At 44.2% G+C, this 14,614-nt stretch overlaps 1 protein-coding gene across 1 annotated transcript in view; it reads left to right on the top strand.

Annotated features, from left to right (window-relative positions):
• ANTXR1 (ANTXR cell adhesion molecule 1) overlaps positions 1–14,614 on the top strand; it is a 67,633-nt gene that overhangs the window by 41,935 nt on the left and 11,084 nt on the right. The window contains exons 14-16 of the mRNA XM_030464066.1: positions 5,457–5,498; positions 9,316–9,411; positions 9,895–10,062. Coding sequence (XP_030319926.1) covers positions 5,457–5,498; positions 9,316–9,411; positions 9,895–10,062 — 306 coding nt within the window. The remainder of the gene's footprint in view (positions 1–5,456; positions 5,499–9,315; positions 9,412–9,894; positions 10,063–14,614) is intronic.

The following is a 14,614-nucleotide window of genomic DNA, read 5'->3' as shown; positions in this document are numbered from 1 at the left end:
AGACAGTGAAGGTGTAATTAATACAATAGTTGGATAGCCTGGCTGCACTGGGACAGTTCCCCTTTTCCAGTATCCAGCACCACACTGAGCAGGTCTCCCATAGACACTTGAGTTTGGAGTGAGCTGTGTTTGGGTCCTGCTTTTCTCCTGAGCAAGATCTGCAGGAAGGTTTAGCCCTGGTGTAGCTGAAGTGGTGGCTACACTCAGCTTGCTCCAAGCCTCAGGCTTGGGTAGTCCAGGGTATAAAATACAGAGGATATGAGTGGAAATATCTCCCTAGAGCAGCTGAGACTGCAACTCAAAGCATTTCCACACATGCATCACATCTCCCAGCAGTTTTATGAGGTAAACAGGAGCCTTTGCCTCCCTAACCCATCCATACAGTGTGGCCTGAGAGGGGAAGGCATAAGAAAGCCAATGGCATCCTGGCTTGTATCAGACACAGAGTGGCCAGCAGAAGTCCCCCGTGTCCAGTTTTGGGCACCTCAGTAGAAGAGAGCTTGAGGTGAGTGCAGAGAAGGGCAACAAAACTGCTGAAGGGCCTGGAGAATAAATCTTGTGAAGAACAATTGAAGGAGCTGGGACTGTTTGGTTGGAGGAAGAGGAGGCTGAGGAAAGGACATTGTGGAGAGATTGGTGCAGGCCTCTTCTCACAGGTAATGAGCAACAGAACAAGAAGGAATGGCTCCAAGCTGCACCAGGGGAGGTTTAGACTGGACATGAGGAACAAATTGTTCCCAGCAAGAGTGGTCAGAGACTGGAATGGGCTGCCCAGGGTGGAATCCCCATCCCTGGATGTGTTTAAAGGTCATTTAGATGTGGTGTTGGTTGGGGGATATGGTTTAGGGGAGAACTTTGTAGAGCAGGGATGATGGTTGGACTTGGTGATTCCAAGGGTCTCTTCCAACCTGAAGGATTCAGGGATTCTAAGAAGCTGGTCTGTAAATTGCCCATTTATGATATATACACCATCCCATTCGTTTTTTCTACTGCAGCTTTTTTTAATCCAGGGGTGTGGCTGGCATAAAAACAAGGTGTTGGTTTTAAAGCATCTAACACCAGTTTTAACTTTAAAGCTGCTTTCTGGAAGGAAGCATGGAAGAACCCAGCAATTTGTTTGGCTCTGAGTCTGCACTGCAGCTGACGAGAAGATTTGGAAGCAAAAAGCTGGATGGAGAAAATACAGAAAATATAGATTAAAACCACATGAATATCAGCTAAACTGGAGGAAGAGGAGGGGAGGAAATGCATACTCTCTGCTACAACCCTAAAGAGCCATAAAATTACATGGTGTATATTGGCTTGATGGAGGCTGCTTTACGAGGGTCCACGTACTCTGATTCCCACCTACTCCCATGTGCACAAGAGGCACAGAATCATGAATCATCTGAAACATTATTGATGCAAACCAAAAGAAAGACACAAACATGCTGGCAGCAATTGCTTGTGGGCCTCTCAGTCCCTGCCTTCAGCTTGGGGCTGAGGGGTTGAGGCAATAAATCACTCACCTGGTAAAACGTGGCAGTTTCACTGAGTTTATTGGAGCTTTCTGTGGTGTGTAACATCCAAGCTCTGAATCCAGGTATGCTGCCACAAATTAGTGCCTTTATTTACAGCACAGTCAATCCAAAACATCTGGAGGTAGCACTGCTATTGTAGGTTTAAAGTAAAGACAAAAACCTGACTTTGTATTTGGGCACAAAGGCAGCAGGGAGATAAGGTCAGTCTATTAATCACCTGAGTCCCCACAGCAGCTTTCTGCTCCTCTCAGCCTCCTGTCAGTCAGATCAGAATGGTTTAGATATGGATATGATGCTCTGTAAATGACCATCTTTACCCAGACCAGTAACCTGGAGCAGGTTTGGCTTTGTTCCAAACTACAGCAGATACTCAGTGCAGAGGAAGCACTGTTACTCTTTGCCTCGGCACTTCATGGGAAGTAATTAACTCAATAACTCTACTCTCAATAACTTCTGCTTGCACTAAAAACTTTGAAGTGTAGATCCAGCCCCCAGGGATTTAATTTGTACTTAGTAGACATGGCAGATATGAAATAAATAAAAAGGGAATATTCCTTTACCCAGCTCATTACTAAACTATGAAATTCTGCCACAGAACACAGAGGAGGCCAAAACTATAAATATGTAAGAGGAAAAATAAAAAGGTGAATCAGATGGATCATAGTTAATGCTATATATATGAAAAAGTCTACTAGGATAGCAAAAATATTATTAAAAATAGTAAAAATAATACTATAGATATTCTATATTTTCTGAAGAGTGAAGGTAAATATAGGCAAAAAATCTGCTCAGTTAATTCCATGCTCACTTTCCAAATCTTAGTCCTAAATTGAGGCAAAGTCTTTTCTTTCTTGTTTTATATTCTTTTCTCTTGTAGCCCTGACTTTAAATGATGATCTGTTCCATCTTAAAGCAGATACACTTCACTGACAAGAAACATATTGCCCCTATTTATCATATAAGACTCCAGGGAGAGTTACTGAGTATGTACTTGCTGGACACTAAACTTGATGGAGTTTTCTGGTCTCCCAGGATGGAAAACATCTTAGACACATTCCTGGAATATGCAAAATTTGGATTGAACATATGCTCTTTTATGCCTGAATAGCTACAGAAATTTCAGGGTAACAGAAAACCAGTCCTCTCCAATGCTTTTAAACTTTCAGGAGATGGCTGACAGCATTCCTCTGCTTTTACACAGGGTTATTCATCAGAAACAGCTGCTTCTCCCTGCATCTGTGACACCAGGGTGGGTCAGCTCACAGACCTGTGTCTGTCACATGAAGCCTCAGCTCTGTCTTTAAAGGCAATAGAAAGGCAAAGGATGACTTTACTGCCCCGAGTTGTCACACTAAGTGAGTGGATGGGCTGAAGTTCCTCTTGGACTTCCTTCTTCTGCCAGTGGCCACCTCCCTGTCCCACCTTGGGAGCTTGGTGTGGCACAGTGGGGATGCAGAACCCTCCCTCAGCTCAGTCCTCAAACACCTCTGGTCACTGAGCAGTCATCTCCCTCTCCCTGGGAGCAGAGGGACAGGAGGTGCAGTTGCAGCAGCAAGTGTCTCAGGGTTATCAAAACAATTGCAGCACACATGGACAAACACTTGAGCCTTGCCAAGCTGAACTGGTCCAAGAATTTGGCTTGGCCAAGTAAGTTCCCATTTGATGGCCTTCAGCAGGTCCATGGGTGTCATCTGGAGGGGAAAGAAAGGGAAAAAGGAAGGGAAAAGGGAAGGGAAGGGTGCAGCTCTATGCTGCCAGTTTAGGGGGTGTTCAGTTGCTCTTAGAAGTGCACAGCACTTATAAATGGAGGGAATCTGGTTTTTTCCCCCTTGAACTGTGATAGAAAAAACTTGATCTGTTTGTAGCAATCAGTGTGCACGTATGTGCGTGCATAAGTTGTGAGAAGGAATGCAGATGTATGAAAACCACTGCCACCTCTTCATTTCCAAGTCTGTAATCTCCAGAGTTTCTACTGATACTGGCTGAGAAGTTGTGTTTGAATGCTTAGCTGGGCCAAATATGTTGGATGGATTGTCCTGATGTTTGGTGCCAATTCAAATGACAGAAACTCCTCTGGAGCCCATGATGTTCCACCAGAGTTATGTTGCAGGAGTACTTCCAATATGTATATTTTAGATCAGATACTTGAACTTTTCAGTGTCCAGTGGGTTTGGTTCAAAAGGAGGTCTTCTGACAAGTGTCATTTCTGACAAGTGTCATTTCTCACACTGACCAAAACATATCTGAAAATGTGGCTATAAAATTCTTCTGTGTATTTTATTGTGTTGTCCCTGCTGTGTCCAGGTTCGTTGGGTCATGGAGGAGATGAACCCATCTCCTGAAACCAAGGAGCTTGTCAGTCTGTGCTTCCCCATGGGCTTTCTGCTTCTGTGTCTATAAACAAAGATTCTGTGTTGATTCCTGAAGCATAAAGGTGCTTTAGCCAGGGTTCCCCAAGGGCACTGTGGGCCACCAAAAATAAAAGAGCTCTGCTGCCCAGGAGCAGGTAGTGGCAGAGCTGCAACCCCATCACTGCTCTGGGCTGAGACCCAACAAGGGACTGATCAGCCCCAGCTCCTCCCTAGCCAGAGGCACATGCTCTTCATTAATGGCCACATTGCATGACTGGGAGCTTGTAGAGGAAAATAAAAACAGTGAGCTCATCAGAGAAGGAAAAACACGAGTGAGAGGAATTGCCGTAAATATTTATATCTTTAGGACCTGTGATTGTCCTTTTCCCTTTCTTCATTTAAACAGGAGAACTCTTAGTGTTGGGGACTGAAAAATTTTAAAGCCTCCTCCTCTGTGCAGCCTCTACATCCCATGCCCACTCCTGGCAGGGGTTGAGGATGCTCAGTGCTATCTCCAGAGGCTCTCAGCACCCTGACAGCATCTGACTCATGGGCCTGGTGTGTAAAGGAAGAGCTGCCTCATCCAGATGGACTGAAAAGTCCTGGAGAAAATCCCTCCTGGGGGCAGCTGCCTTGCCATGAGTGCCTGGACTGAGTCTGACTGCCACGGGGCTGCCTCTCACGTCAGGGAGAGATCTGAGGTGCCTGCATGAAGCTGCTGTCCCTTTGGAAGCCTCTCTGTTGCTCTTGGAGTGGAGGGCTGGGAATAAAAGCCAGCTGCCTGCTGAGCCCTAGATGCAAACTTTCTGCATGAAATAATAGCTTCACGCCCACATAAACTTAAATTGTTTCTATGGAGAATATCCTGGACCAGTCTAAAACCTCACCCTGCTTGCTTTATTAGAAACTCTGGGGAAGCCTCAAATGTATATATTTTTATATATATTATTTTTTTAAGCTTTTGAGAGTGAACTATATTAGCCTGATAACATAAAAAGCATTTTTCTTGAGAGCATGAGGTGGCACAGCCTTCTGGAATGAAGAAAAGGCCTGGGAGACAGAGGCTGAGGGTTCACTACTGCTTTGTAATGTCTCCAGGGCATTTACTTCACCTCAGTTCCAGTCTTTGTTCAGACTGTAAATTATTGGAGGCAGGATCTGCACACGTGTGCAGAGGCCACGTGTAGATTTTGGCAGGGTTGTTTAGGTGGAACAATGATTGCTGTTTGTTCTTGGAGCCAGCACTGCTACAGTTGCCCCTGGGATCAGCAGCCTGGAGAATTAAGGATATATGACTTTGAATTGGTACTTTTCATAGGGCTGGGGTCACCTAATGAGCAATATGAATCTGGAGCTGAAGTTAGGAAATGTGCATAGGCCAGGGCTTTGGGACATCTGATTCCACTCTGAGTCTCTGTGACTGTGACACCAGCAGCACCCCCCCATCACACAGTATCACCACTAATTCAGGGATGCTCACAGCAGCATCTGCTGTTGTTTTCTTGTTTGGTTTTTTTAAGTGAAGGTTGAATTGTGCTAAAGAATAAAATGAACATTTACTGTTCTGTTTCTCTGATCCTTCTAGATCATCAAAGAACCCCCCCCACCTCCTGCAGAAGACAGCGAGGTGAGTAACACTGACAACCTGACTTCCTCAGTGTTTGGGACCAGATTTTGTTCAGTCTCCTCATAAGAGGCTGTGATTCTGGCACATGGCAGAGTTTGGACTGTTTGGGTAATTCTCATGTCTGTTATCATCTTACCTGCATACACCAATGCAAACACACACAGGAAAGTCCTGGAGAGAAAGGGCCATTCAGCAGCAGTCATGAGATGCTGAAGGTCATTATCACTGTCACGGGAGGCCAGCATGAAAAGGAGGAATTTAACTCACAGCATGGCCAGTATTTTTAAGCCAAGGATGAAACCAGCTGTTCTGCTTGAACCACTTTGTTAACTGGTCTCTTTCTTCCACAGACAGAGAATGGCTAAAAGGGATTTATCTGCTTTTGTAACTGCTTGCACCCTCACTTATTGGTGTTTATTAATCTTCTCCAAAGTGCTTTCCCATCTCTTTCTGGAAAGCTTTGCTGGGGAGATAGCAAAATAAGCTCGAGAGAAATGATGTGATAAGAATATTTTGTAAATATCAAGTCAGGAAATGTATTCTGCTCGGCCTGAAAGCAAGCTAGCTCCCAGTGGTAAGCCAGCTCTTTGTCTTCCTCTTTACTTCCCTTTTACAGTGAGTTGCAGAAATACGGGGAGAAAAGAAAAGGAACCTTTAAAAGAGAGACTTTTAAAAGAAAAAAGATTTGGGATGTTGTTGGCAACAGATGAGGTGTAGGTGTTACACCGTGGAGTTTTTATAGCCACATTTCATGTGAAATATTTAGGCAAACCCAGCCCAGCAAACTCAGTGCAGAGGTTGTTAAAGTTGGGTTTAATCACATCACAGTTGCAATGGGAGTACCAGGATTCATTCCCTTGACCCTGTGATACCTTATTTCATCTTCCTGTAGCTCAGTGTCTGTGTGGGAATAACTTGACATCCTGTCTTCATCAGAAGATGTGCTCAGACAGTGCTTTGTGCTTGGAGGGTGTAACTTCAGGCAGGATCCTCAGGAATCATCATTAAGATGAACCATCAACAAGAGCAGCAAAGATTAGCTTTCTGAGCATTTGTGTCTTGAGGATAAACTTGTAGATTTTTTGGTGCCTCATGAGGGTTGAGAACTTTCTTCAGCCTTCTCTAGGAGAAGACCAGAAGACCTCAGAGCTTTGGACCAGTGACAGACAAAGACAAGGGAAAAACCAAAGCAATGAAATTTTTCAGCTGTGATTTCGATGCCAGGCAGAGTGTAATGTACCAAGCAAAACCTTGATACATTAGGAAATGTTTTTTGAGAACCAAGCAAGGTGTCCTCAAAGTGTAAAAATGCTTCTGCATCTGTGAGATGGCCGTGTAATTTGGAAATGACCCCAGCACTGGGAGAAAAAGGAGGCAGTAAGGAGCCAGGAACTTTGAGAACAATCTCTTCACCTCCATGTTTTCTCAGCTGTAAAATTTTATAACATCTCTTACTTGCAGCATTGATTGTCCTGTCATGTCTTACAGTACTTTGTGCAAGCAGAGCTCTCAATAAATGCAAAATTCTGATGAGATCAGGCATTGCAGAGAGAACTGCAAAAATAATTATAGGGGTGGGGAGAGGGATAAGTTGTCCAATTTTTTTTTTAATATCAGGCCAAATTAGTTTGAGTTCTTACTCTGAGTCGTTCTGATGTCCTTAGTGGAGCCTGAATTATCCTTATATTACCCACAGATGAGGTTCCCTCAGGTCAGGGTCAAAGCGTACAGAGCTCGGCATGGACTCTGAGATAAACACAGATCTTTGTTTTCTGAAATCCAGCAATTATGAATCTGGATCTCAGACTGTAAAATGTAGCTCTGTCCTGCTTCTTCTTATTTTTTCAAAGAAACTCTAGCTCCATCTAAAGCAGATTTTGGGAGTGGAAAGATGCCAAGTTCTGTCAAGTCAGTTTCCAGCATCCTTAAATGCACTTGAATTTTCCGGGGCTGTTTTTTTATACCACTGCTGGGTCAGAGCTGAAGTTCCTTGTGCAGATCTTCCTCAGGCAAAACCCCATCACAGTGAAGTGCTGAAAAACATGGGCAAGACTGAGCAGGATGTGATAATTCAGCCCTGCTTTGTGGGCTCAGATCTTGTGAATGAAGCAGTGAGCAAGGATGCCAGACCTGGGGATCGGGTGCCTCTTCCTTCTCATTTTCCTGCTCTCTCCCTACCCTGACCCCCAAGTTTCCAGTTGTTTTCCTTTAGCTACTCACATGTGTGGTGAGCATATTTGCCAAGTGTGTAGCACGTCACTAGTGGGTTTTTTTTTTTCCTTTTGCTTGTGTTGCAAAACCTCCCATGTCCTTCAAAACATGTAAACAGACTCATCCTGCAGAAGCTTGTGACTCCTTTGTTTTTCAAGTGTCCACTGTTGTCTTCTGGTGCGTGTGCTGTTTCTGTTGTTGTTCTGGCAGAAACCTTCCTATCTTAGTTTGAAGTGACTTGCAGGGCTTTTAAGGGCTTGTGGGGAAGATTTCCTAAACCTTGGTATTTCCTGTTGTGAGAAGTCCAGTCTGCACCGAACTGAAGAGAGAGAAAGAGAATTGCTGAAGGAAAATATTTAGATGGCTTTGATTCCAATTTAAAAAAAAAAAAAATCTTCATGGAAAACTTCATGCAGAGATATTAAGTTCTTAGGTTGCAGCAAAGAGGCTCTGCAGTTCCAACCAGAGTGAAAGAAAGAGGTCAGCTGTGAAGGAGAGGAACCTTGTATTTATGAGTCAGTTGTTCACTCATCCTTTAGATCTGGGTAAATTTTGCAGCTGCATTTGTGTATTTTGAAAAACAGAAATGCTTTTGTTTGACCTGAAAAGCATAGTTTGTCTTGGATTATTTTTTTTCTCCCTCCAGTTTTTAATTTTTCCTACTGGGGAGTTCAATTTCAAAGTATTTTTGGCTTCTCCAGTTTTGGAAAGCTCCTAAGTTTTGGAGTTTTGCCAAATCCCTGTGAAAAATTAAAGGGGAAAAAAAAAGAGAGAGAGAAGGACCATTTTTCATTTCTCTCCACGTTTTTCACAGGAAATACTTCACATTTTTGAATTCTACTTTTCTGCTTTGCCAGTTCACAGCCTGAACTGTAGAAATTAAAGGGAAAGGCACTGCATAGGTCAGAGCCTACGTGGAATTGTTACATAGCACAAAAAAAAATCTAAAATATATAGAATGCCCCTGCTAGAACTTTAGCTGGACTAATTTTAAATAAACTGAAGGAGATTTTGTTAATTTGGCCATATCTGAATGTCATAATGAGGGGCCAGGGGTCCTTTATGGATGCTGATGTACCATAGCTTTCAGCCTGCAGTGTGTAAGGGCAGAACACAACTTGTACAGAATTTACGTCTCATTTTTCACACAGGGCCCAACTTTCTGCTGGTTTGAACCCATGCAAATCACTGAAGCCACAAGGGCTCCCATGGGCAGCCCCCTTAGCATAGGCAGAAGTTCCTTATAAGAGCTAATTCCATTCCTGTCATTTTTCCACTGGACTTTTCCATTCTGTCACAGCTGGCCAGTGCATCACAAAAAAGCTCCCTCGTCTCTGTTTGGGCATTCATGCTGGGGGTGTCTCCAAATGTACTCCTAGCTGGCCTTCAATCAGGAGCAGATCTTTCTTGCTCTCCCCCCAAACCTGTCAGATTCTGAACTACAATACCACGATCTCTCTAGAGGTTTCCTCTCTGGGCACATGGAGCTGTGAGTTGGGGAATGCTCCTCAGAGCAGCAGCAGGACCAAGTAGCCTGTGAGTGTTTATTCCTTTCCATCTCTGCTCATGCTTCCTAAGAATACAAACCCTTCCTCCTGTTTTGTAGGAGGAAGATGATGATGGCCTTCCAAAGAAGAAATGGCCAACAGTAGATGCCTCTTATTATGGTGGACGAGGAGTTGGTGGCATCAAACGAATGGAGGTAATTAAATACCAGCTCAATTATCAGAGGATCCAATCTGTGAGCAGAGTCACATCCCCCTGCAATTTACCCAGAAAAAACTCAAGGAGATAGGTAGAAACTTCTTTAACCTTTTTTGTACATCTGAGCCCAGACTGGTTTTATATAGGAATATTTGAGAGCCACAAGTAAATTCTTTAATCTTAGGACCATCTTTTCCTTCCAGTACAGTAAGTTCCTGGTCCATGGCTGGGATGTGCAGGCATACAAATGACAAGGAAATAGTTTTAGTTTTTCTGAAAACCTTCCCCACTGACATTTCTCATAAATCACAAAGAAGGAGAAGTTCAAAGCTTAGGCTCTAGTCTAGAAGCAAGCTTCACAGCCTGTGGATTTGCTGTGTTCACCTTGAGTTTGGACACTGGGAAAATGTGGACCAGAATGGTGGGACAGAGCTCTCTGCAGCAGCTCCTGTTGCAACCTGCCCTGGTGCCTTCTTTTCAGGTGCGCTGGGGAGAAAAGGGCTCCACAGAAGAAGGTGCAAAGTTAGAGAAAGCCAAGAATGCCAGAGTCAAGATGCCAGAACAGGAATATGAGTTCCCTGAGCCCAGGAACCTTGTGAACAACATGCGCAGACCTTCTTCTCCTCGGAAGTGGTACTCTCCAATCAAGGTAAGTCCAGTCCAGTCCCGTACTTCATAGCATGTTTTTTCCAGAAGATCTGTATTTAGTGTTTTCCACCCAAAACATGGGAGGAAGCATGCACCCAAGACGTGTAGATCTGTCCACAAACCTCTCATCTCACGATGCTGCTAGAGTAGCTGTGCATGAGGGGGTCCATCTGAACCATGTCTGTGTGGAGGTGGTGTAGAAAGGAGTCACCACCAGGTTGTTCAGATTTTGAGGCTGTGTTGTTTCCTTAGACCAGAGTGGGGATCCTGATCAGTTCCAGGGGTGTAGCTAAGCTTCTGAAAAGTGTTAGTGCAGACTTGACTGCACTTCCAAGGACAGGCTCTTTAATCCACACAGCATATTCCCTGAGATGCAGGGAATAAATAGCATCCTCTTTCCTTAGAAAGAGAGGAGAAAATAGAAAGAAAATTGCTGCTAGATGTCACCAGGGAGAGTTGTCCTCAACAGATCAAGGATTGCAGTGCAGCAGATGGATGTCTGCCAGCAGGCATGGGTCACAGGCCAGACCTGCTGCAGGGCAGCATGATTGCCTCACGAGGAGGGGATGCCCTGCAAGAAGTGTTTGGCTGAATTTGAGTGCCTGAAGATGTGGTAGATCAAATACACACTGCTCCCAGGTCACATGCAATGCAAAGCTGCACAAGAGTTGCCCAGAGGAACTGGAAAGGCTCTCCTGCTCTGCCAGCTGTCCCAAGGACATGCAGAGCTGTCCTTCAGTTTGTCTTCACTGACACAGTTGGCAGTGTACAAAGCAGAAACAAGCAACTGAATAATCACAGAATCTTTCAGGTTGGAAAAGATCCTTGGGATAATCAAGTCCTGCTCTACAAAGTTCTCCCCTAAACCATATCCCCCAACCAACACCACATCTAAATGACCCTTTAGGGTCACCACCATCCAGGGATTGTGATTCAGCCACCTCCCTGGGGAGCCCATTCCAGTGTCTGACCACTTTTGCTGTGAATTTGTTTTACCTAATGTCCAGTCTAAACCTGCCCTGGTGCAGTTTGAAGCCATTAATAATAATAATTAATAATCCTCCACTCCCATTTCTCAGGTTTAATTCTTTTGGGAAATCCTAATAACCATCTCATCTCTTTTGAATCTCGGGCTATTTAAAAAAAAAGAAAAAAGACTGAAAATGCCCAATTATAACATTCAAGTGCAAACCTTCCACCATTGGGTTTCATTTTGAAGAGTGGGGATGCTGGTTATGGTCTGTGAAACCTCCTATGAGCAATTTCTCTGCAAGGAGCATGCAAAGAGGGTGTGTGTAATATATGTAGTAAAGCTTTTGATGTATAGAGCTCACCTTTGTGCAAGGGAATGGGGAAGTGCCTCACTTCTGGAAATTATTTATTTTCTCCTGTTTTCATGCTTCCCAGCAGCAGTCACCTGGTCAGACATACTCTGTTAGCCAAGTTCTTGCAATGCAGATATATTACACTGACCTACCCCAGGTTTCCCTGCCTTGTACATTGTTCCTGGTCAGCTCCAAGCAGCACCCATGGGAATTTGGGAAGGCACATGTTTTGGCTTTCCTCAGTCATTGATCTTGCAGCTGGTTCCAATCCAGTGATGGGAATGGCAAAGATGCCCAAGGGATTGAGTGGTTTCTGGAGGATCCGGAAATGTGAACCTCTTTGAACATTTGGTCCAGTGCCCTCTCTTTTCCCTCTTAAAGATTGTCATCTAATAAACACAGCCTACCAGCAGGTCATTTGCAGTGGTGTTGTAATGACTTCAACATGTGTTCATGAAGTTATTCATCCCCACAGTGGGACAGGTTGGAGAGTCAATTGTTTTCAGTTCAGAGCAGGGAATGCAGTGAGCACAACCCCACAGAGCTGCTGCTTTGTTCCTACACACGTTGTGTTGCTGCTTCACATCAGTGCAAAGCATTTGTAAAACACACTGGTCCCATCTGGGACCACTCCTCCTGTGTTCTCAGGGAAATGGCCTCACCCAGCTGAGACACGCAGCTCAGTTGCTCTCTGCCTGCTGTGTGGGTTCTCAGCACACAAAGCTAAAGCCTGAGGAGCTGACAGAAATGCTGATTTTAGGACAAAGAGCCCTGAATAGCTCCTCAGGCAGCTGGAATCCACGTGGGTGCAATTACCTGAGATCATTCCTTGAGAGCTGGGTCCTTTCCTCTGGAAGTTACTTCTGGTTTTCTCCCCGCTTACTTCGCCAGTTCATGCTGTTGGATTACAGCCTCAGGAGACTTTCAGTTAATTTTCTGAGTTTGTTCAGCATGGCAGGAAATCAGTTCTGAACAAAGGAGTCAGGTTTGCAGGTCTGTGTCCCAGCTGGAAATTCTCCAAAGTTTGAGAGGCTCAGAGAAGAGATTCAGTGTGTGTGATGGGTTCAAGTCCAGTTCTGACTCACTAGGAAGAGCTTTTGCTTCCTAACAGCAAGAATTCAGATATAAGAGGGCCTACAAATATTAGGAGTATCTCAGGGGTGATATATATTCTTAATTCCTTTAGAAATGTCTTGCTTATTTACTATTCAAGTTGTGTATGGTATAAGGACAGATCCCATCCAAGACCCCACATCCAAATTCTTTCATAACTTTGGGGTGTTCTGGGTGTTGGTTCTCAGCCAAAGCAGGACTGCTAACTTGAAGCTACCCTTCACTGCTTTTTCCAGTCTGGTTTTTAAAATAACATAGAGGCTTCCACCACTTCTCAGGGGGAATGTTTCACAGACTTCCAGACCTCACCCATAGGAAATATCTTCTGATACTCTGCATAAATTTTCCCTCATCTCCATGCTCCAAGCACACTCAGCTCCTTTGGTCAAAGCAGATGTTAAATTTCCAGCTGCCCCTCTGGACTGGTTGAAACAGCTCCTCAGAAGGTAGATAAATATGCGTAACAAGCGACTTAAAAAAACAACCAACCAAACAAACAAAGCATTGGGAAAGTAGGAGAGCAGGGAATTAAATCTCAGGAGCAGCAAACCAAGGTAGCTTGAATCTGACAAAGAGCCAGGAAATTCACATTTTAGGGCCAGTCATCTTGCTGGCCAAAAGACCTCCTTAGACCACAAGTGCCAGTCTTTGATTAGTGTGTCCTGACTTTTGCCAGTTGATATGGTGGTCTTTTTCTTCCCTTTCTTTGCTACTTTTCCCAGAGTAACCTCTGTAAGGTAGCTGGGAGTGGATAGATTAATTTTTTTAATACTCTGGGGATTTCTTGGCTGCCAAATGTGGTTATTGACACTTAACATGTAGTTGCTGCTATTGTTTTTATTCTTATTTGCTTCTGTTAATTCTTATCATGATGCCAAATGGGTTATCTCACTTTCAAAACATCATTTCAACCTTTCACTAGACCAGGGTCAATACAGTGATAAATCCATGGTTAAGTCAGGAAGCCAATGCATTCACATGGAAGTGATGACTAAAACTCTGCCCACTCCTTCGTTTGTCATTTGCTGTGATTATTCACTCTTTCTGGACACTGTATCTACTAGTATAGTAGTCAAGGCTTTTATTTGCCCCTACACTACTTTTTTTTCTCCAAGAAAACTTGTGCTGCAGTTCCAAAGGAGTTTCCCAGCACAGAGACACAACCCATCCACTGGAGAGCAAGAGGTGTTTATATTTCCAAGTGAATGCATTGCCACTTTCATTTCTTCAAGCAACATCATTCTTTCCATGCTCCATTCTCCCTCTTTTCCACCCAGATGTCTCAGACAGACCCTGAAGCTCCATTCAGGCTCCATTCAGATGGAGGTCTTGGCTTGTCCCAAAAAATCTTGGTAGGCTTTTGGAAATTAAGACTATGTTGAAAAAAGGACTTCTTTTTGTTCCATGGAAAGTTGGCCCTCTGGCCTCCTAGAGGAAATATGGAAGAAAGAGGTACTTATTTCTTAAGTTGTCAAAGAGGACAGGAGATCAAGAGCTTCAGCCACCTCTGATGTAGAGAGAAAGATGGATTGGGACAGAGAGGGATGACCTCCCTCAGGTCTAAGGGGTTGTGCTGTCCAAGTGCAGAAGTTTGGCAGAGGAGTTTCTTGCCTCTTCCTTTGAGAACAACAGACTTTCCTGGCTCTCACCTTGGGAAGTCTTTTCTCCAGTATCCTTTGGAAACAAGACATATGCAGTCATTCTCTGTGTCTGTCTCCACCCATGTGTTCTTCCAACTTCCAAATAAGCTTTGAGCCCATTGGCTCAGGACACTGGGTGAGGAATGTAGGTCTCAAAGAGGATTAATGGCCCTAATGGTTTATTGAAAAGGGAAGAGAAAGACCACAACTCCTGGCAGGATGTGTATACATTGAGTCTATAGATAGCAGAGGCCCCGTGTCACTGAAGGGCCTTATCAGCACTCTGGGGCTCAGGAGAGGTCTCAGCTCACAGACACTGCAGTTCTTCTCACCCTGAGAAGCTTCCTTGCTGCTAAAGATGCTGCTTGCTCTTTTCCCACACCACCACTGCAATATTCAGCTTCCTTATCCATCTGCATAATTCTGTCCCATGATAGTTACATGTGGCAATTCTGCTATCACAATTTTTTTGTAG

Source organism: Calypte anna, chromosome 22 (assembly GCF_003957555.1).
Source record: "Calypte anna isolate BGI_N300 chromosome 22, bCalAnn1_v1.p, whole genome shotgun sequence".
NCBI classification, from domain to species: domain Eukaryota; kingdom Metazoa; phylum Chordata; class Aves; order Apodiformes; family Trochilidae; genus Calypte; species Calypte anna.
The sequence above is the reverse complement of the archived record's forward strand: the minus strand, read 5'-3'. Positions and strand labels throughout refer to the sequence as shown.